Below are 23,126 nucleotides of genomic sequence, written 5' to 3'. Positions count from 1 at the left end.
AAAGACAAGCAAAAAAAAAAAACACCATTGTAACGTGAAAATGAAAAATTCTCATTTATCAAATAATAGTTGTGAGATGAAATTGGCAGCAAGAGCATAACTGTATCTTCAGAGATTGCACTGAGATTTTTTTCATGATAGCAATAATGAACATCTGCCGTAGGGGGGAAAAAAAAAGTAGTCCATACATATGTTTTTGTTTTTGTTGAGGTTGTAATCTTTTGTTTGTTCTTAGTGTTCATGTTTTTCTTTGCAGTTTCCTCCTACATATGCTGGCATATCTGAAATGAATCAGCCAGCTGAGCTTCTGCCTCAGTTTTCTAGCATTGAATATGTAGTACAGGTAAAACCATTAAATAAGATATTTAATATTATCTATAAGCTAACCATGTACAAAAATAATAAATTTTAATCACTGCATTTTAATGACTGAGTCCATATGTGCATGTCAGTAGAATGAAGGTTTGTCATCAGTTGGGAATGGGAAACATAACTTTTTTGTGAGAATGCAAGCATGACTAATAACACTGCTGTTCTAAAAAAACATCAAGCCCCAAAACAGAACGAGGTTTCTTTTAAATACAACACTTTTCTTAAGTATATTTCTAAAACTAGGAATTTAATTTTTGTTTATGCTGAGGGTTTCTTTACTGCTGTGCAAATGATTTTCACTCAAATTGTGATTTAAATCTCATTAATTATTTGAATTTAAGTTTGTAATTGAATAATTATCAGTTGATATTGGATTAGAGAAAACAGCTAATACTTATTCATTAGAATCGAAAAGAGTTGAAAAGACTGGGAACAAAAAAGAATGTACAACCTAAAAGTGCAAACTTGTGGTCTCTAAATTCTACTTTTGAGAAATACGATTTCAGACTTCATTGAGGCATTCAGATTATGGAGAAAAGCTGAACAGAATCTATATTTTGCCAACTCATTTAACACAAACTAAAGGAAATATTTAGTGCAGCAAAATTTGTTGAGAAGGAAGAGCTGTTGGTTTCTAAATAAAATCCTACTGAATGTTACCTGATCAGAATCTTTTATAGTTGTGAATAACTGTTATCTTCATTTTGAGCAATAAAAGCTCAAAATGTTCATTAAATGATTTGTAAAATTGGAACATGCTTTAAAATTACCTTGGCATTCCAAAACGATTTTTTTTTTTAGTGTATATTTGGTTTTTGTTGTAGAGTTCACTATGGTAAGGATTTTGTTCCCCTTCAGCCCTATATACCAGTTATTATTTGAGAGGGAGGAAGGAGATAATTTAGATTGAACATTGATGTTATCAGTATGATTAAAGTATCAAAACTTACCCAAAACATATTTTATTTGTTCATTTTTGATCCCATAAGGATTACAGGATTTATTTCTCACGTGTTGATGTTTGTATTTCTTAAAGCGTGGTCCTCAGATGCCCTTGATATTTCTTTATGTCGTGGACACATGCATGGAAGATGAAGACTTGCAAGCTCTGAAGGAATCGATGCAAATGTCTCTTAGTCTCCTACCACCAACTGCCTTAGTAGGTCTCATTACCTTTGGACGAATGGTGCAGGTTCATGAGCTTGGCTGTGAAGGCATTTCCAAAAGTTATGTCTTCCGAGGAACGAAGGACCTGTCTGCAAAGCAACTGCAGGTAAGAGACAGAAACAAAAAGAAGTCATCAAGATGATGAAAACACTCTGTAAACAAATGTTGTTCTGAAGTCTTGTGTGTTTGACTACAGGAAATGCTGGGACTTACAAAAGTAGCTGTTTCTCAAGTCGGTCGGGGTCCTCAAGTGCAGCAGCCACCACCTTCTAACAGGTAATGTGCTTAGAAGATTTAAAAACTCATCTTGGCTATACCAATTTACTGAAAAACTTATGTGGTGTGCTAAGGAAAATATCAAACGAGTTCAGCCTTCTGATAGGGCGCAAACTACTTGGAAACCAGTGGCTGTAGTTTGTTTCCTTCCTGGCAGTTTGTACTCTAAAGAAAAGATGTAATGTGTGGTAGTAAAATCACCTGGATGATGATTTGGAATGTCCTGGCAAACTGACATAGCATAGACACATAAATAACAGTTTCTTTTGGTTTGTGCTCTGGAAGGTGTTAATGACTGCCTTAATGCCTCTTTTCTGTCAATATCTGGTTTCGTCTGCTCTTTCTGTCTTATGCTCCTCCTCCCTCCCCTTTTGTCTCACATTTGGAAATTGTGGACTGACGTTTGGTTCTCCTGCGTACCCAGTGAGACAAAATAAATTGCTACAATACTTTTTAAAAAAATTAAATCACAGCTGTCCTGTAGGTACATTTGTTGACAGTCTCTTGCTGAGAAAATAAGTGCTCTTTTTAATATTTTTTCTTTGTTTTTTTTTTTCTTTTTTTTTCCCCCACTGAAGTAGTGACACTTGTTTCTTTTTGAGATTCATAGATGGCTATCTGCTGTGTTCTTTTGACTAGATGTGGTTCTTTCTGGATACTCTAGAGTCAGCAAGCTTTTATTTTGCAAGCTCTTTGCTGACCTTCTGAAGCTGATATGCTGTCTACGTAGTACTGCTGAACTGCATTGTCTTGGTGAGGCAGAAGCATTACTCTGATTCTGGAGTAGTGTCTGATGTTGCTAATACATGTCTGCTTTCTTGAGCAACTAGTATAATTTTTATTGAAAAATTAATTCCATCTATTTGTTTCCAGATTTCTACAACCAGTGCAGAAGATTGATATGAATCTTACTGATCTTTTGGGTGAACTGCAGCGAGATCCTTGGCCAGTTCCACAAGGGAAAAGGCCCTTACGTTCCTCTGGAGTGGCTCTCTCTATAGCTGTAGGACTTCTTGAGGTAAGAGCTTTAACTACACTTGTGCTACTTATATAAAAAGATTTTTGTTGCAGAAAAGCTCACATAACCAATGTATAAAAATTCTAATAATTGATGCATATTAGATCTGATTAATGTTAGATCTGATTAGATTCTGATTATGTGTACACACATAGAGTAATTCTGTGTTTACGTATGCAGTTCAGTGAGGCAAATTTGAGATTTTGAATTAGCAAAGATTTTAAAAAGTACAGTTAGTGTTAAAATTATTGTTAAAATCTTATCAGCATGAAAAATGCCTACATTCTTCTGACTGTAGGAAAAAAAAAAGTAGCAAAAAGTGGTTGATTCATTTGTCTTTTGTTTCCTGCAGTGCACTTTTCCTAATACTGGTGCACGAATAATGATGTTCATTGGTGGACCAGCTACACAAGGACCTGGGATGGTTGTAGGGGATGAGCTGAAGTTACCTATAAGATCGTGGCATGACATTGAGAAAGACAATGCTAAATATGTTAAAAAGGGTACTAAGGTAAGAGATGGCATTTTAAGCAGTTACCTGTAAGTAAATATTTACAGTACTTGTCAGCGTAAAATACTGTTAGTAGAGGTAGTAAAAGTATAGAGAGGTGGGAATTGTGTGTTTTTCATTAACTATTTCTGAATAATAGTATATCCTCATGAATTTTTTCAGAAATTTCAGTGTGTTGACTTAGGACTTTGTCCAGCTCTCATTAAAATTCTTCAGAGTGTTTCCCTGATTTAACTTGGAGCAGTTCATGTTACTAAGTGGTATATCTGAAGTAAGACTGTCTGCTTCTACAAAAGCTCCTTAAGACTGTTTCTTTAGTTGGAGGGAGGATTAGTAAGTATTATTTAAGCACAGTTCATTTCATCCTAAATGCACACTTGTGCAGGTGAGCTGCATCCAGAACCTTTTGAATCCATCTTGACTGATTATGATGGGAGCTAAATTATTAGCTCAGTCACAGGCATATGTCATTGTAGACACTTGAGATTAGAGAAGTAAATTAAATTCTGTGAGTTGGATCTACTCCTTAATGCGCAGTTGGAAAAGAAAAAATCAAGGTCGTTTTCTCATTGAAATAGCAGCTACTGGTCCATCTAGTGTGTGTTGAGTTCTCAGCTGGTCATAAAATGAAACACAGATGTGGAAAATTTCAGTTTAAAATTAATATCAGGAGAAAATATTCTTCTATCTTTTATTAGAATATGGTATGAATAAAATCTGATACTGTTTTAGAAGAATCTTGGGAGTCAAGGATTTAATGTGAAGTTGACAGTTCATGTCATTAATTGCTTTAAATTGTATTTTCATCTCTCACTTAGCATTTTGAAGCTCTGGCTAATCGTGCTGCAGCAAATGGTCATGTTGTTGACATATATGCGTGTGCATTGGATCAGACTGGTCTTCTGGAGATGAAATGCTGTCCCAACTACACTGGGTATGTGCCCATTCAGTTTTAAGTAATCTATGAAGATGCAGTTTTTTATTTTTTTGAATTATTTCACAGGAGGCACTTAGCAAAAACATTCTGCAGGTTTGTTTGTTTGTTTTAAATTTAAATTTACTGTCGTGGTTGCGTTTGTGCTGGAATTTCTCAGTTTCTGGCAAAGTTGTCGCCGTACTTGTGGGTTTGTAAGAAGTCTTTTTGCTGTTTTTCTTTAATTTGATCTGCTTGTGACTTGAATAACACGGCTGTCTTAGACAGTTTTCCAGTGTGTTTGTGAGTACATATATGCTTCGAGCTTATGTACTGCTAAAGACCTGTCTTCTCTCTGCTCAGAGTAGAACAAAAGTCAGTTCTATTCCTTCTGCCTTGTTTATGCCTTTCTTCTAGATACTGTTGTTCATAGGTTCAGCTACTATCCCACAGGGTTATCAGGTCAGCTACTGTACAAACCTTGTTGCTCCTCATTTTTGCTCCATCTAGCCAGTTCTACATTTCATACATGCTCTTGTATTCCTCCAGGGTGTCTTGGCATCAGTTCATTTTAATCTGATCAAAACAATTTTTAATTTTTCTTATAAACCACTCCTCTATTTTGTTTCTTTGTTCATGACACCCTCACCCTTCCTGTTAGGCAAGTTTACAGCATGGTGCAGTATTTTCGCAGTGAAAGATTTTGTTATGTACTGTAATCACAATTACCTTAACATGCTTACTGGGCAAAACTTCACTTGAAAAATTCATCCCTAACGTTTAGCAGAATGTTAATCTAATAATAGTCAAGAAGACAAAAATGTGTCTCATTACAAACTCTTTCATTTTTATCTTTAATAGAAGCAAACTACTTAAATCCCATATGCTAAATAATTGCATAATGTGTCATCTATTTTAACTTCAGATTTTTCTTTTTCTTTTTTGTGTCTAGTGGCTACATGGTAATGGGAGATTCTTTCAATACATCTTTATTCAAACAGACCTTTCAGAGAGTATTCACAAAAGATATGCAAGGACAATTTAAAATGGGATTTGGTGGCACATTAGAAATAAAGGTAAGAAAAAAAAATGGCAGTGTGCTAGTGAAACACTACCATGGGATTGCTATTAAATGTAGCATTTCTATCCTTTAAGGAATTTTTAGGAACGTGCTAAGATGATACATTGGTATTTGCTTGGACATAACTGTTACTGACTGGTTATGTTTTTGCAGTTTCACAATTCTCTGCATGTTAGTTAGATATAATGTTAGTTCCCTGCATTCAGTGACAGCTAAAAGGGAAACTGTACTAAAACTAGTCTGTTAGAAATTCAGAATGCTGTGTGCTTATATCTTTGGTGTCAGTAGTGAGTGTTTCTTGGATTTAGGTCAAAGCTGTCTACATAATGCAGCAAATATTTCTTTTTCCAATTTTATCAGAATCCGTATTGGCACTTCAGCAGTGCTTATTTGTATCTCCTGTCTTTTGAGAAGCTTTGAGTTGAATGTGTTTCAGGTTCAGGTAGAGCCTTCAGACATCTTTCTTTTGGAAAGTATTACAGTGTTGTCCAGTAGAAGAATATGTGGCTATTTTCTTGTTCAGCACAATTCTGTTCAAATTTTTGTTACTAGGACAAATAATGGAACCTTCTTTTTTCATGTAAATGTTGCTGTGAATTTTGTTGGGAGATCATGGAAAATGCAATAAGAGAGGTTCAGCTGTAGAGGAATGTACAGATCACTTAAAACAGTAAAATTACATTGCAAGAATGTAAATGACTGGATTCTCCTTTTGGATATGTTTAGAAGAGACAGAGTGAATTCACTGTAAGATACATACAGACTTATCCTACAAATCTTCAGTTTTAATCTCATGTTTTGAATATTACAATGATTTCCCTGGAAAATAGACATGATGCAATATGTTTTCCACATTCTCAGGTTTATGAATAACTGGACTTTTCCTCTATGTTTTAATTTATGTTCATACTGTTATTTCAGATGAACTTATAATTAAAGCATATATACCTAATTTGGTGTAGAATATGACCAGGTGAAAAGTTTGCCTGAGTGTATCAAGCATTATTATATGTATAACCTATCCTAAAGGTATAAAAGACTGATATGCATTACATTTTTAGATTAGTGATAAAGTAGGGCTGAGTTCTTAGTGTGCCATATTAATGTGTGTTTTTCTTTTAAATACAAAGACTTCAAGGGAAGTAAAGATTTCTGGAGCTATTGGACCCTGTGTATCTCTAAACTCTAAAGGACCCTGTGTCTCAGAAAATGTAAGTAAAATTTGCTGAAAATGGAGGTAATGTCCCATTATGGAAAAGTGGGATTTAGGATTTTTGGATCAGAAGGGGGAGAGGATGGATGAAACTTCTCCATAAATTGTGTTGTTTTCACAGTTTTAAATTAAATACAGTCAAGGGCTGTTCTTTGGATAAACTCGTGTTCACTGCTAGATTAGATTTGAGTTGCATTAGACCTTGCAGGTCCATTGATACTTGGTTAAATTTGTTCACTGGGTGGTTGCTTTAAAATTACTATGGTGAAACTGTATGGTGCTGTAACAGAAATCAAGTAGAAAGTGAGTTAGCATGCTTTAATGTTAAAACCAAATCTATATTCTTTTGTTCAAAAAGAGAGCCATGAAAATATTTTTTTCAGAAAGACTGAGAGAAAGGAGGAGATAAGTTTGGGAACATAAATCTTCCCATTAGTATTCCCATTAGCTACTTATCAAATGTGCATTTAATAATTGCTTGGAATATCCAGCTGTTACAGGCATCTGAAGTAACTCCCTTAAATTTACAACAGACTTAAGTTATCATTTATTTGCTTATCAGACATTATTATAGTTATAATTAGAGTTTAATTTTATCTTTTATTACTAATAAAAAACAGTTATTACAGGTAACTGATGTCTTAAATGTCAAAATTTTCTGGTTTTGTTCCTATTAGGCTCTGCACTGCAGAGCACTTACAGCGTGCAGGTGCTTACAAATGGCAAACTCTGAAGCATTGTTCACAAATATGTAAAAATTTTTTTCCTGTCTTTGTGAATTAAAAATCTCCGTACAGAAATTGTTTTCTCTGGGTGGTCTGGCACAGATTCTCTGTCATCACTTGAGTGATTGAGTAAATTCCAGCAAAGTTTATAACGTTCCCCAGAAGCAATTAAATGTATAGCTGCCTTTCTAAGCTATATACTTAAATCACAGAGGACTGTAGAAAACTTAATAGCTCATTCATGTCTGTTGCCCTGCAGTTACATCATAATTAATTTCTATTTCAAAAACCTTTTTTCTTGAGATTGTCTGAATTAAAATTTTTGAGATAAAATGTGTGAACTAAATGTAGGTAGGTGCAACTCACCTAAGGTAGTAAATAGATAATTAATGTAGCTGTACTGCTTGGGATACAAGGACAGTGGTGACTATTGCCAGTATAATTCTCCTTGAATATTTTGTTTGGTTTCAGTTGTTCTCCTAGGAGTGATGCTTAATTTAATTCATTTTTTCTGTACTGGTGGTCTTTTGATGACAAAAATGAGTTGCCACTTCAAATCACCATCCGTACACAGATACTTTGTTAGTTACTGGTGACTAGTTCATTATGAAATGCCAACCAGAAGTTTTTAATGGCATCTAATGGGTTAGAAGTGGCATCCCACTTGAGCACTTTTTTCATAATTGTAGTAATTTAAAATGATTCATTAAGTGGGAGTGTTATCTTTCCAATCACGTAACAAAGGAACTGGATTTTTCCTAATAGATAAAGCTTAACTTGATGGAACAATGAAGTTGGAACAGTAACAATTGTAACAAGAAATCCTAATCTGGTGTGAGGTATCTTCGATACTCAAACGTAGTTTCAGGAGAGGATTTTGATGCTGTACACTCTTACAGCTGCTTTCAGCCCTGACTCCTATGCTTTGTTTAATACCGAATTCCCAGCAAAAGTACTCCACAATTTTCCCACTCCTGACAATTCTGGTTTTTGGTTTTTTTTGTCTCTCCTTGTCTCTTTTTAAAAAATATTTTTATATGAGGAAACCTTTAGAAACCAACATTTCACCAAAGTCTGATACATTTATGGTACAGCTCATTCTTCAAGTAGACAAGCATTCATTTTAAAGAAAGAGTTGGAACCCATCTGAAATAGGGTGAAGAAATGTGTGATGAGTTACCTCTTTGCTTCTACTTCACGGAACTCTGCAATTCTCTTGCCTGACTTGTTAGATGTTAGCAGTGGGATTATATATTTATTCTAAAATATTGGTAGGGAATTCAGCTATCTTATCAAAACCTACAGAAAATTTTCCACTGGAGTATACTGTAGTGCAAACCTTGTCATACCTGAGTCTTCCTTCTGTGGGAGGTGACAGTAGTAGGGAAGCTAGTAATAGTAATTGTAGTAGAGGAAACAATCTACATCTGGTTCATTTGTCTTTCCTCAGTCAAACAAATCTGTTTGTCTTTCCTCAGTCTTAACTTCCTCCTATTGCTGCTAATCTAAAAATGGAGGTGCATCTCTTTTTTTTTTTTTTTTTTTTTTTTTCCCCCTACCTCTTCATGCTTTGGGAAGCTCAACATTCAATTTGTTACCTCTTCAATATGCAATGACCCTTTAATAAATGAAGGACATACACGCTGCCTCATTGCTATAGTAGTGAGTATGCACAACAAAATGATAGGAATCCAGAGGAGCTTACCTAACCACCTTTGGTTAATGCTGTGTTTTTGCTAGGCCTGCCCACTGGTCAGTGGTGAATTTTGCCCATATCACTCAATGCTGGTGTTTCTTTTGGGACTGCTCAAACCCAGTGTACTAATTTTCTTTTTCATGTTTCCTTTATTTTGATTTGCTTTTTCATTTTTTCTGATTCCATCTTCTTACTTTTTTAATATTTTAAACTTTTTCGAATTTTAAAGAAATTATCTTTCTTTAATTATTATTTTTTTAAATGATTCCTGCATTCATCACTGTAGTTGAATTGCAAGTGGTGTTATTTTGGTCTGAGATGATGTCAGAGTGAGCAGGGAGAAAACTTGTAAAGGAATAATTGTGAAATGTTGTCTATAAAGATAGATGCTCTGCAAATATAATAATGTTTCTGTTTTGTAAAGTTTTTATATGAATCTGCTTACAGGAGATTGGAACAGGGGGTACCTGTCAGTGGAAGATTTGTGGACTTAATCCTACTACAACACTCGCACTCTACTTTGAAGTGGTCAACCAAGTAATACATGTTTGTCTACTTGTCTATTAGCTTGATTTTATGTGATTGCTGAAGCAATATTTTTGCTTTTGCTCTTTTTATGTTTGTTCTTTTTTTTTTTTTGGTCAAGCACAGTAGTAGCGGTATGACTGATGTTACTATTCTGCAGTATCAAAGTTAAGAGATGGATATGAACAGATTAATGATGATTAGTCTCCTTCTTGAATAATGAGTGAGATTCATAGTGCATTAGCTATTTTGGTTAAGGTTCATTATCTAAGTCCAAATATTTATTTTCAGAACATTACTTAGTGAAATATAGTTCTGCTGCAATGTGTGAAGAAGCTGTAACCTATTTATTTAAAAATACTTTTCGGTATTTCTGTTTTAGTTACAAGATAATTACTCCATAATGTTACATCTTAATTTTGGTTTTGGTGCTCAGTTTGTAAGTAAAGCAAATAAAGATTGGCTTAATGGAAACACATTAGGGGCAGATAGTCTGTTCTCCTCTCTCCCACTGGGAGGTTTTAGGGAAGAGCATAAAAACACGGCAAGCAAATGCACTGTTGTCTTCTAGTACTTTCCCTTCTTTCAGATGTTTGCTGCACAGGAGAGCAATGAGCTATGTATTCTATGTATTTAGTGTGCAGTATTGTATACTTTATTGCAAAGGTGTAGGCTTTAAAACCTTTGCTTACCTAAATCATTTGTATTTGCTTTTTATATATTTATTTTAATCATATTTTATTACTGGCTCAAAACTGATCTGGTAATGGTATGTCGTAGTCAGTTGTCCTTCTGAAATTACATACCTAGCTGACAGTATCAGAAATCTGTATTTCTACTAATCAGAGTTTTGAAATTTCATGCCTAAATTCTAATCTATATGTTTCAGTGTTGCTTTATGGGATTAATTTGTTGACTTTTTATAGTGCTGTCAGTTTTGTTGTCCTGTGATTCCAGGGTGTTCAGATACAATTGTTGATTTCATTAGATTCTAACATAGTCCTCTTGAAAATATTGTTGTTTGTGAGGGTGTGTGGAAGGAGAGAGAATCTTTAAAGGTATCTAGTATGCTCCTTCTATGCCTTAACAGTTTCCAAGCTTATTAGCTATGTTTGGTAAAAATACTAGGTATGATAAAAGCATCAGTTAATGCATTTATAGAATTTCAGTGGCTTTTGATAAAATTTTTATCGTATTCTATCATTTGCTTGTGAATTTTCAAATTATGCTGCAAGATCGTGGCAGCCTCCTTCACGTATCTTTTTCCTCCCATGCTCAGCACAATGCTCCAATTCCTCAAGGAGGACGTGGTGCGATCCAGTTTGTGACTCAGTACCAGCATTCCAGTGGACAGAGACGTATCAGAGTGACCACAGTTGCCAGAAAGTATGTGCTTTTTCTTTTCTTTTTCTTTTTTCCTTTGACAAATTGTGTTTGAAGAAGAAAATACATATTTGCCTTTCAATCTTCAGATTTTTATAACCAATCAATTGTTCTGGGCTATTTAGCGGTGATGGTGAAGAGAACTTTGAGACAGTTGCCTCTGTTATATTCTGTGGGCTGTTTCCTCTCCAGGAGGTTGCAGTGGCTATATAATGATGTTTTGGTAGTGCTCTAAAGATGCTTTTGCATCCAAGTGATTTTAGATGAAGAGGAAACATTGAGTGGCCTAATGGAATAATAAAGGTCAACACCCAATGCCATAATTTTGGAGCGTTGCAGTTCAGCAGCTTGTGTATACCTGTTCTTCTGGGTGTAATCTTTACCTGCAGCTTCCCTGGTTCAGTTTACTTCTCAGTTTTGGAAAGCGATGTTTAATATTATTAAAACGTTTTCCAGTGCCAAATGATGTTTGCTTTAAAATGAAGATTTTTGTTTGGTTAATTTGATGGAACATTCAGATTTAAAAAAAAAAAAACAAAACAAAAACAAGAAAGCACTGACATGTATCTGAGTGTCGTGTTTACATTTGTTGTGTTAGTAGAATCATCTTGGTGACTGTTGAAAAAACAGAATAATAGTACACCATGTAAATTGAGAATAAGCAATTAGATCCCAGAACAAGTACACAAGAAAACAGTGACTAGCTTTGTGGACAGTGTTTTCTGTAACTTAACTTTTCACAGTTTGCCAATTTTATAATATAACTGACTGTTTTATATGGATATGTGGCATTTCTGTAAAGGACATTTCTAATTAACTTCCTTTTTTTTTTTTTTTTTTTTTTTTTTGAGAGGCTGCTCATTTATACCCAGTAGATTTTTGAAGCTTCAGCGTGAGATTGTCTGTTAAACTGTTAAGCCTGTCCTCTTTGCCTTAATTTTGAAGATGTATATTTAGAAATTGAGATCCTTTCTTTGTGATGCAAATATGTGTATTTTTCTTTTACAGCTGGGCAGATGCACAGACACAGATTCAAAACATTGCAGCATCTTTTGACCAGGAAGCTGCAGCAATTCTCATGGCTAGATTGGCAGTGTATAGGGCAGAGACAGAAGAAGGGCCTGATGTACTTAGGTGGCTGGACAGACAACTTATACGGCTGGTAAGAAGAACTAAATAAGGAGTTAAATTGTTTTTCTTGTCTCCAGACAATATCATTCACCAGTATTCAGTGCTTGTTTCTTAAAAGTGGGATGAGGGGGGAGTATTTCCACAAGTGGTTATGCAGAATTATAAGAGAATTTTTATTTTGAATAATGAAAGAGCAGCTCTATTTTTCTTGAATTTATTAATATTGCCTCAGCATTTGGTCGCTGCCAGCAACTAAGAGAAAATCTAACATGATGCTAGCAGTTATTGGAAGTTTGTAAATTAAATATTTTAAGCAAAAAAAGTCAAAGTTCTCTTTATTTTCAAAAATTCAGTTTTCTTTTTTGTTTGTTTTTGGTTATTATTTCTTTCCTGTAAGTAGCTTTAAATTAAATTCTTAATAATGATGTTCTTTGGGGATGTTTTAATCATCTAATTCTGCTTGGTGATTTAAATGAAAAACAAAAAGCCATTAAAGCCTCGTATGCAAAATCACTGCTTGCTAAGAAAATAATTCATGTTGGTTTTTTTTTTTGTTTTTTTTTTTGTTTGTTTTTTGGCTAGATTTCTGTTTGCTTACAAAGATGTAGGCACTTCAAATTGTATGTTTCTTAAAACCAAACAAGCTTACAGTAATAGCTTGATGAAGCTACCATGTTTCTGAATTTAGATACAATTTTCTTTCACTGCAGTGTCAGAAATTTGGAGAATATCACAAGGATGATCCAAGCTCTTTCAGATTTTCAGAAACCTTTTCACTTTACCCACAGGTGAGTAGAAGGAAAATTTGTTTATATTAGAATGAAAGATCTTTTGTGTTATAACTCTGGTAAATAGTGGGATGAAGGTTCAGGGGCATAAGTGGGAACCTTTGGTTTGAGATGAGGGCCATTAAAAAAAAAGGATGAGAAAAGAAAGGAAATGTTACCAATGACTGTAATCAAAGAGGAAAAAAAAAAGAAAGATGATGCAAAACATAGCTGCTCACCAGTAGCACCCAGCCAGTCCCTGAGCAATGGCAGCCTCCTGGCCAACTGCCTGCAGTGTTATTGTTGAGCATGATGCCATATGGTATGAAATGTCCTGTGGTCTGTTTGGTTTTGCTGATCTGGCTGTACCCCTCTCCCAGCTTCATGAGCTTATTTGCTGGCAGGCTGAGGTCCATTCCAATCTTTGCCATTCAGTGTTTTTGTGATTCTGAGACCTGTAATTCAAATTTGCTGTGGCATCAGTTTCTTGTACCTCGTTCTCCTGAAAAATTTTCTCGCTACGACTCTATTTTATGGAAGTTCAAATAAACGGTTTTTGTTTTGCAGTTCATGTTTCACTTGAGAAGATCTCCTTTCTTACAAGTTTTTAACAACAGCCCGGATGAGAGCTCATACTACCGTCACCATTTTATGCGTCAGGACCTAACACAGTCGCTTATCATGGTTCAGCCAATTCTCTATGCTTACTCCTTCAATGGACCTCCAGAGGTATCGTTACGTGTAACCTAATTGTACATTAAAATATGTGGTTTTGAGAGAGAGAGATTTGTTGTCCTCATTGTCATACATGTTACAAAATATGTTGTTTTAAAGTTTTTTACGTGAGAAACCATTCATTTTATATAGAACGAAGAACAGAGTGTATCTCAGGATTCTAATGTAACAGTCTTGAGGGAAAATCTTACCTTGTTGAGAGACTATATTTTAAACTAAGAAATCTTTTTTGTTACTTTTTGAGAGCAGCAGTAGTTTTGGTTTTTTTTTGATGCTGGAATGTAAGCATCAACAAAAATGTCTTTTTATTTCAAAATGTATTTTTTCAATATACTTTCCAAATTAAACAACCGTTCTTTAAAACGTACAGAACTCCCTCCACCCTCATCCAAGCCTTCTAATTATGATGTGGTTACCATATTTGGAACAGAACTTCAGATCTGATAATGGCTTATGCTATGTAAGCCTAAAATAAAAAAAATGATCTTCCGTAAAACATACAAAAGATGAGTTAGGTAGGAGGCAACAAAAATAGTTAGGAAAGAAAGAGCAAGGAAACTGGACAGTGAAAATGAACAACTTGGCAGGGATCTTGGCAGCTGGAATCTAACTTTTGTTAAGATTTTTTGATACTACTTTGTGAGGATAAAGACTTCTAAATGTGGGATTTAATTTAAAGTAATGAGGTGGTTTGTCAGGAGCTACTCAAAGGTGTGAAATCATTCTCGCATGTATAAAGAAAAGTTACTCACGTGAGCGATGCAAAATGGAAGCACGATCCCACTTGATCAGTATGAGCTGAATCAGTGATCAGTGTAGAATGAATAATAGCTTTTTTTTTTTCCTCCTTCTTGAAGTAATGTTTTTGCTGTCTCTAGTGTGACTGCAATTAAATCAGATGATGCTGATTCAATGAAATCATATGATACTAACATATGATACTTAAAAGACTAGAAAAGTGCATAATTTTGAAACAGCTTACAAGTTCTGTTTTTATTATTCAGAATCAAGATGGATAACTTCACAGCGAGATTCTGTAACATGAAAACAAAAAATAGGAGCTTTAATAAGATATGGAAGAAGTTCTGAAGATACAGGGATTTACTCAAAGAACTTGTAATGCTGTAATGCCTGTGGCTGCTCAATTCTACATTAATTGGAAACCTTTTATTTGTTTTTAAATCTTAGCCTGTTCTTCTGGATAGCAGCAGTATTTTACCAGATCGCATTCTTCTAATGGACACCTTTTTCCAGATCCTTATATATCATGGAGAGGTAAGATGAGTATTTTTTTATTTAAATATTCATTTTTCTGTATGAGTTCTACACTGTGAAAGTCAAGGCTCCGTTCTAAAGTGCTTCAATGCCTGATGTCAACTGCATGGCCAGAAGCAGACTCCTGTTTCATATTTGCAGTCTGATAGTCTAACTTGCCTATACAAAGGCAGCTGGCCTTACTTGCTGTTTTGGTCCAGTCCTGTTTCTTCGGACAAATTTAGGAGGAATTGACTTCAGCGTGAAGTTTATTCGCTTTAGATCAATATTTTTCTGGCTTTTGAGAGTAGTATTTCTTCCTACTTTTGTTCTTCACTCATTTATTTTAAAGCTCTGAATTTTCTGAGGGTAAGGAGCCAGAATACAATGTTTTAAAATCATCCTTCATCTGCACTGTCCTAGAGGAATGAAACTGCTCTTGGCAGTCGAGTAGATGGACGTTCCCTTGTATTTTCATACAAATACATGTGACTTGTTACTTCCTCCTGCCCAAGAACCAAACTGTTGCTTTTTGCTGTTTTGCAACTGTGTGTTTCCCACCTGAGGGTTTGGGAAACACTGTTCTGGATCTTGTCCTTGTAGCTGCTCTTTTAAAAATAACTATAAACTTTAATAGGTTTTAATTAGAAAAAATGTTCTCTGCATTTTTGTAAGACATTGTCTGGAAGTATATGGGGTGGTGTGTTCTCTGAGGGAAGGGTAATGGAGGAGAGCATGATTACAAATCAGGCTGAGGCCTCGTGGAGAGCCTGAGCAAGGCAAGCAGAGCATTTTGTAGACAGCAATTGCATTCAGCCATCATTCCAGATCATCAGACGAGTTGGTCTGAGTTTGGGCCAGAAAGTCAAGTTTCCAGGCAAAGGTCCAGATGAGTAGGGTGCCGGGCCAGGTGTAGAGGCATGTCTGCAGTGTGCTTTTAAAAAGTTAACTTAAATGACACGTTTTCTTTTAAGAAAGATTGATAAATTGGTTCTAAACTTCTTCCTATTCCCAGACCATAGCTCAGTGGCGTAAATCAGGTTACCAGGATATGCCGGAATATGAAAACTTCCATCACTTGCTTCAAGCTCCCATAGATGACGCCCAGGAAATTCTTCATTCAAGATTTCCAATGCCCAGATACATTGATACAGAGCACGGAGGAAGCCAGGTATAGCCAAGTGTATATTTTTGTCATCTAGGAAGTGATGTGTTGTAAGGTCTTGAGATTTTTTTCATAAATATGCTTTTTTTGTATTAAAAGATATGTAAATAGTAAGTGAATATCTGGAATTTAAAAACTTCTGCAGAGACAGATATTTAGTGATACCTTTTAGCCTAATTTGTGAAACCTGTTCTTTGTTTTTAACCATACAGGCTTAAACTCTTAATTTCCTTGAGATGTGTAGGACAAAAAAGATAGTGCTTGTCAGAGTGTTGGGACCAATATGAAAAATATTCTTTGTGGATTTTGGTTTGTTTTCTAACTTTTAATTAATATTTTATAGATGTTCACAATTTCTTTGCTAGTGTTTAAAAAGGAAAAACTGCTACCTACTTCTTTGCTAATCTGTCAGCAGTTCTGAATTACATATGGAATTCAGAGAGTGGCTTTTGTTGAGAAGCTACTCATTCTTCTAAATGGGCATCTGTGCTTGTTTTTATCCACAGGTAATAGAGTTGGTATATCTCATGCATGAGTATTTTTTTTGAGAATAAGAAAATTCTGCCAAGAAGATTAATTTGTTGCATGTGCTTTGTTTTTTAAAGGCTCGTTTCCTGCTTTCAAAAGTAAATCCCTCTCAGACTCATAACAACATGTACGCTTGGGGACAGGTAAGTATGAATCTAACAATTAAGCTTGCATGTATAATTTTATGGGTTTTTTTTTTCCCCTATTTCAGAGGCCATGTAAGATGCTATGTACGTAAAAGTAGTTATGTCAAATTTTGAAACTGAAAAAAGCAGTTTTGGCCTGATGCCACCCGAATTGTGAAAGTTAGGGAAAAAAAAATTCATTTCTTCAGACAAAAATGATCTACTTTTCTATTTTAAGCTTCTGTTAGGATTCTTTAATGTCTAGCTATTTTTCCTAGCTCTATTTAGATTCCTTAGAACGAGGGCACCTAACACGCATAAAGGCTAAAGGACTTTTTTTTCAGTAGAGAATATTAATTTTGAAATTATTTTTAAGGAAGAGCCAAACGGTACCAATATTTCCTAGAATTTTGGTGAACCATTTGATGATTAGGCTTTTCAGATTTTTTTCTCTGAAAGAAGTAATATGTGAACTCAAAAATGAAACATTCTGTAGCTGCTTATTTTGTTGAGTGTTGCATCCCAGTCACGTCATCCTTGCAAATTCAGCTTTCATAGTGGGAAGAGAAACACTGCAGCGGCTGAATACTGGTGCAGTGTAATTTTCTCATGAAAATGTGATGGCATTAGACAGATCTTCACATTAACTGTATTTGTATTTTGGTGAAAGGCATTTGGTTTTCAAGTCATGAATGAGTGAGCTGTGTAATAATTTTATGGCAGTGATTTTTGTCAGAAAAGTTTTATCAGGTTATGTTTTCATAGAGATGTACTGCTGGTTCTAAGGAAAATTCTGGTGAGAGAGAGCACTGAGATTGAGTGGAAATACTTCAAGAGCTTGTACTGAGTCAGAGAGGGCACCATTTTAAACTCTTTCTCTTGCCTTCAAATTTGAAAGTTTTTTTTGAACTTCAGTGAAGTTCCTCATGAACTGTATGGTATGAATGGTTCTTTTGTCTATGTTACCTGGAAGTTTTTTGGAGTTTTGATATTTCTTATGGTGTAGGACAACAGCTTTCTTACTATTTAGTTAGTAAGCAAGTGAAGTGTTTCAAATGTAGATGCAAATACGACAACTGAACTGATCTCTAAGGAAACTGTTTATGCTGGAGAAATACCAGTGAGACTTTCTGAAACATACTAGAAAACACAACTTTCCCATGTAATGTTGGAGATAATTAGTTTAGGTTGACATAAAAAAAAATAGTGTGCTAATCTCCCCAGTATCATTGTAATGTGTGTGCTCTACATAATATTCTGCTTGTTTTGTATTTTTTCTTTTTTGGTGAAGAAATCTGGATAGAGTGAAAATTATGAAACTAGAAATGCTGAAATACTGAACTGAGCTGTTTTTGCTTATTTTTGTCTTGAGCGTCCTGAATTCTTTCATGTCAATTTGTATATTTTGTGCAAAACTGAAAGTCCACAGAAAAAAATTGTTAGTCCACATTGACCTGAAGAGGGCACCCACACACCACTGAGACAATGTTTCAGGAGGTGATCAATTGACTACTCTGGTTTTAACATTGTAAGTAAGGATTTTTTGAAAACTCTAGCAGATAAGTACCTTATTTGGTATGTAAAACATTTTCAGAAGATAATGGTAAACTAATTTCATACAGCTCGATTCTGTTGGCTCTGAAAGTGCATATTGATTACTCTTTTAAGATGCAGTTCAAGTTTTCAGATTATATTGGATATGGCATTTACTTTAGGATGCCTTTATTTTCATCTTTTTTTTTTTTAGTAATCTTTTGTTGGTAACTTTTTGCAATTTGAAGTGGAAGACGTCAGTGCACAAGTCTTACCAGTTGCCCAGTTAACTGTCATTAAATCACTGTTAATCACATTTAAGTCCTCACCCATATTCCTTAGCTGAACATTTTGAATGAGCAGAAAATGAAATTTAAGATAATTTGTGCAAAATCGAAGCTAAGTTTCAGCTGCTTTTTGGATTTGTATGTTGTGCAGTGAGTCCTTGTTGGTTTAATTGTATTGTGTTAAGCTGAAGGAAAAGTCTGCTTTGGTTTTAAGTATCATGGATAACCACCAGCAGTCACTGTGGGAAAACTCCGGTTAGATTTCTAACAACTCCATTCCTTCCTTTCTTCTGGAGGATGCTGCACTCTGTTCCATACCTAAGACACAACGTGGCAAATCATATTCTGCAACAGAACTAAACTACTTGTTATTCCCTTGTGGTTCCTTAAACAAGAAAAGCTTAACTTTTGACGAATATGTAAGAATAATGTCTTTATTCTTACGCTGGCTCCAGAAGTTAAAAGATATATTAAAAAAAAAAAAAGTTAAAAGTGAGTTTTCCCTGACAGTTGCTGTGTGTGTATCAAGTGTAATGCAATGTAAAAAGTCTTACTGCTCCTGGATTTGTGCCTTGGTCATTAACTGAGGAGTGGTTTTGGCCAGTTCAAAGTAAGGAGCACCAGGTCTAAGCATCCTCTTTAGGACTTTTCTGTCTTTGTTTTGAAGATTTACTAAAAGTTCAGATGGTTCTGATTCCATTTGGAATTGTGGGTGCTCAGTACCTTGAAAAGGTTTTGTGGTTCTTCTTCTTCTTTTTAATTTATAGAGTAATTAAGACTTGTTTCAGATAACTTAAGAGAGTTATGATGTAACATTTGTGGAGTTGCCAACTCTGCTGTTTTATTTAGAGTGGAAGTTTGCTTGTAGATAATAAAAATATGAATGTCTTGAATTTTTTGGGATTCTGGGGTCAAAAAGCAAATTACAAGATACCTCTAACATAGATTTCATTATTTGTAATCAGATAAAGTGCTAGCTTCTGATACTTTTGTGGTTCTCTTGAGGTAGCCAGGGCTGTAGGTCCAGCTCACTTTGGAAAAGCTCACTTAGATCAGATCCTCAGTGGTTTTTTTTCTTCCTTTCTCCATTTTGATGCATCTGAGCTTCAGCAGTGACTGATACTGATTTACTAGTTGTGGTGCTTGTGCATTTCTGCTTATCACCTTTGCTTCACTGAATAGGAATGGTCCTGAAATCGTGACGTGGAAGTTTTCACTTTTAAAATTTTGAAAATTATAGAGTTTGGTATCTGTCAAAAACACTGAGTTTTTTATGTTTGACGTAAATATCTTGCTGCACTTCAACTCATGCGTCCACCCTGGGAGTCATAGAATCACAAAGTCGAGTCATCTTAGTTTTGAAAAAACCCTTAAGTTCAAGTCCAGCCATCCCCTGACACTACCACTACCAAATCCGTTACAAAACTTTGTCCGTTAGCAGTGTCCACACGTCTCCTAAATACATCCAGGGACAGCTGTTCCACCAACCTGTTCCAATGCCTAACCACCTTTCCCATGAAGATAGTCTACCTGATATTTAATCTAAACATCCCCTGCAGCAACTTGAGGCTGTTTCCTCATGTCCTGGCTGTGATATGTGCCTGAATTTATGTAAATGTATGAAAATGAATAGGCTGCGGGTTTGGTTTTTTGGTGTGTGTGTGTCAGAAAATGTCAGCAATGATATGCTTTTAAGATCATTCTAAACTTCAGTTTAGGGAGGCGTTTGTTGATGAAGCATATGTACCTTAAAAAGCTTTTTCTTCACAATAGCTAATCTATTCTCTGTGTTTGCTTTCATAGGAATCTGGAGCACCCATTCTTACTGATGATGTCAGCTTGCAAGTATTTATGGATCATCTGAAGAAACTTGCTGTCTCTAGTGCTGCCTGAGATTCTGTAGTGCGTTACAGGCACAGATAAGCGGTAGCCGTATTTCAGCTTTTCCTCCTTTGCCTTTTTCTGTGTCTCTCTAGACAGAATGCTCTGATATGCACAAGCTGCCTGACTAGATGTAAAGCAGTGTTGTTTTCAAAGAAAAGCTTTTGTTATCAAAAATGTTTTAATGTGAACTGCAGTTTGTAAAAATGACAAGTAGTAGATTAAGTTATAATTAGAGGAAAGAGAACAGTCATTTTGATTACTGCCATACTATAATTACTTTTAGATTGTTTTCAACAACTTTGAAACGTTTTCTCTTTTCCTTCTTGAGTGGTTGAGGTTGATTATGCTGTGCACTACAAAGCCACATTGAACAATAAAGGAAATCTTTGGTGATGTCATGCTTTCCAGACTGCCATACAACTATTACTACTTATTGAAATTGAGCTTAAAGTGAACAAAGAAGCAACAAAAAGATTACAAAAGTAACATTAGCTCAATCTTTTGACTTAGGTTGTGGAACTTCTCTGCAGTGATCTTATTGTTCATGTGTTGGTTACTTTTTTTAGAAGTATTTAACTTCAGGTAGTTCCTGTTTGCATTTATTATAGCTGATTCTTTGGGAACAGAGTTTTTCTTACTTTTTGTATAAAGAATTTGGATTGAAAAAGTTAAAAAATAAAAAAATAAAAATCTGGTATTGCACAAAGCTTGAGTTGAGAAGAAATCCTACACTACAAAAATGAACTGGCAGAGTGCAGCCTTGAGTTTTGTCTTGGCATGTATGCTTTAGAAAAAAGAAGTATATTACCTTTCTTATTATTGCCTTATAATGTTATTACACTAATATGTGACTCTGCTCATTAGCTTTTTCTGTACCATTTCTGTTAGGAATTCAACAGGCTGTAGTTCTTATTGAAACAGTGTTACAGAGAATATGCTGTAATTAATTTGATATTTAGTTAACACGTAATTTTTGGGTGGCTTAGGAAATAAATTAGTAGGTTTTTCCATTTACTTTTGAAGTTTACACATAAAACAGATGTTTACATAGGTAACATGATGTTTTGACAAATGAAGATATGAAATATTGTACTGGGCAATAAAAGTGATGCCAAGTCAGGAGGAAGAGAGTTTTGACATAGGAAATTCAATCATGTATTGGTGTGATAAGAACGAGGGCTTTTTATTTTTTCTGTAAATTCTCAAAAACATTTGCTCTCCTTTTATCAAAATGAGATGTGCTCCTTTTGCCTCAGTACAAATAAAATGTTTTCTTTCACTTTTTGTGTTTATTGTGCTGATTTTCTGTTTGTGCTTGGAATGAATTGTTGAAATAAAGCTAATAATGATAAAATTGAGAATAACCTGACACATTTGATGCTAGTTATTATTGGTATAAAATTTATTTAACTTCTAGTGATACTGAACTGCCCACATTACTTGCAGTTTGAGATTAAGATTCAGAAGCCCTCTTCTTATTTTAGCTGACAAATAAGGTTAAAAAAAATTTCTCCTGACACTAGGTATGTCTGATTTATTTGGCAGTTAAATATCATTTCACTAATGAATCGCTTCACCATCACGTCATGATAACAGATTTTTTTTTTGTTATGTGTCTAGTAAGTTCTAGCTTCCTTCCTGCCCCTTAACCATCTTTTAGCCTACAGTGGGTTCTTCTATCCACTCCCTTTGCAACTCATGTGCTTCTTTCATTTTAGATATTTTACACTACTGAAAACTTTTTAAAAATCCTGGAATCTGATATATTTTTCTCTTCTATTCTCCTGCTTATTGACTGACTCCTTCCAAATACTGGTTAGTGAGACAGGATTTTCCTTCATAAAAGCCTGCTTCGTACAATCCTTTCTATGGGTATGATGTGGGAAGCAGTCTGCCAGTCCTCTGGCACACTGACCATATGTAATTACTTTTAGCCACCTTTGCTCTCACTTCTTCCTGTTGCTGTTTTTTCTTTTCCTTTACAACTCTAGGGTGAGTACTGTCCTTTCCTGGTAACTTAGTAACGCCTCACTCATCTACTTGGTCTAATACCTCTTAAATCTTACATAGGTCTGACGAGTTGCATCAGTTTTATGTCCCGCAAAGAGGACATTGGGAACAGTAACCTCCTCAATACATTCAACAGTGACAAAGACTGCATTGAGTTTTGTTGCTCTATTCCAAATAGAAACTTAGAACCATAGAGTGCTTTAGTTGAAATGGACATGAAAGATCATTTTGTTCAAGCTACTCCTGCCATGGGCAGCGACAACTTCCACTAAACCATGTTGCCCAAAGCCCCATCCAGCCTGGCCTTGAGCCCTTGCAGGGGTGGAGCACCTTCAGCTTGTCTGATCATCCTGTGCGAGTGCTTTGCCACCCTCATAAGTAAAGAATTTCCTCCTTTTGTTCTTTTAGTGTCCTGTTTATTACTGTGCCAATGAGCAGTCCCACTGATACCCTGGAAGCTGTGCTTCTTTGATTGTACTTGAAGAATTTTTCATAATTGAGTTCAATATCTCCTATAAGGTGTTTTTCAAATTCAGCTTTAGCTCTCTTAATTTCCTTTGAACATTCAACCAAAATGTATAGGGGATGCAGCTATTTTAGAATTTATGCCTTCTGGAGATGACAGTGAGCACCGGTTGTTTTCTGGATGAGAGAATTCTGTTACAATTCTGGTAGTGAGAACCAATTCAATTTTGATCTAAAATGTGCGAAAGAATGGCATTTTTCAGCTGCAGTTTCTACAGCACTGGTGTGCCCCTACAGGACAGTGGAATATTGAGAATGTCATGAAATTGTTGTGCAGGGAATTTGAAAAACAATAATGGGTA

The 23,126-nt window shown here is 35.2% G+C and overlaps 1 protein-coding gene across 1 annotated transcript in view; it reads left to right on the top strand.

The window, feature by feature from the left end:
• SEC23A (Sec23 homolog A, COPII coat complex component) overlaps nucleotides 1-21,568 on the top strand; it is a 25,670-nt gene extending 4,102 nt beyond the window's left edge. The window contains exons 4-20 of the mRNA XM_003206591.4: nucleotides 257-343; nucleotides 1,409-1,645; nucleotides 1,736-1,815; nucleotides 2,689-2,833; nucleotides 3,186-3,344; nucleotides 4,163-4,278; nucleotides 5,210-5,333; nucleotides 6,469-6,549; nucleotides 9,420-9,509; nucleotides 10,777-10,883; nucleotides 11,889-12,042; nucleotides 12,722-12,799; nucleotides 13,346-13,507; nucleotides 14,702-14,788; nucleotides 15,783-15,938; nucleotides 16,538-16,603; nucleotides 20,209-21,568. Coding sequence (XP_003206639.1) covers nucleotides 257-343; nucleotides 1,409-1,645; nucleotides 1,736-1,815; nucleotides 2,689-2,833; nucleotides 3,186-3,344; nucleotides 4,163-4,278; nucleotides 5,210-5,333; nucleotides 6,469-6,549; nucleotides 9,420-9,509; nucleotides 10,777-10,883; nucleotides 11,889-12,042; nucleotides 12,722-12,799; nucleotides 13,346-13,507; nucleotides 14,702-14,788; nucleotides 15,783-15,938; nucleotides 16,538-16,603; nucleotides 20,209-20,298 — 2,019 coding nt within the window. The 3' untranslated portion in view covers nucleotides 20,299-21,568. The remainder of the gene's footprint in view (nucleotides 1-256; nucleotides 344-1,408; nucleotides 1,646-1,735; nucleotides 1,816-2,688; nucleotides 2,834-3,185; nucleotides 3,345-4,162; nucleotides 4,279-5,209; nucleotides 5,334-6,468; nucleotides 6,550-9,419; nucleotides 9,510-10,776; nucleotides 10,884-11,888; nucleotides 12,043-12,721; nucleotides 12,800-13,345; nucleotides 13,508-14,701; nucleotides 14,789-15,782; nucleotides 15,939-16,537; nucleotides 16,604-20,208) is intronic.
• Nucleotides 21,569-23,126: the final 1,558 nt, after the last annotated feature.

Source organism: Meleagris gallopavo, chromosome 5 (assembly GCF_000146605.3).
Source record: "Meleagris gallopavo isolate NT-WF06-2002-E0010 breed Aviagen turkey brand Nicholas breeding stock chromosome 5, Turkey_5.1, whole genome shotgun sequence".
NCBI classification, from domain to species: domain Eukaryota; kingdom Metazoa; phylum Chordata; class Aves; order Galliformes; family Phasianidae; genus Meleagris; species Meleagris gallopavo.
Note: the sequence above shows the minus strand (reverse complement) of the source record. Positions and strands in the feature narration are given on the sequence as shown.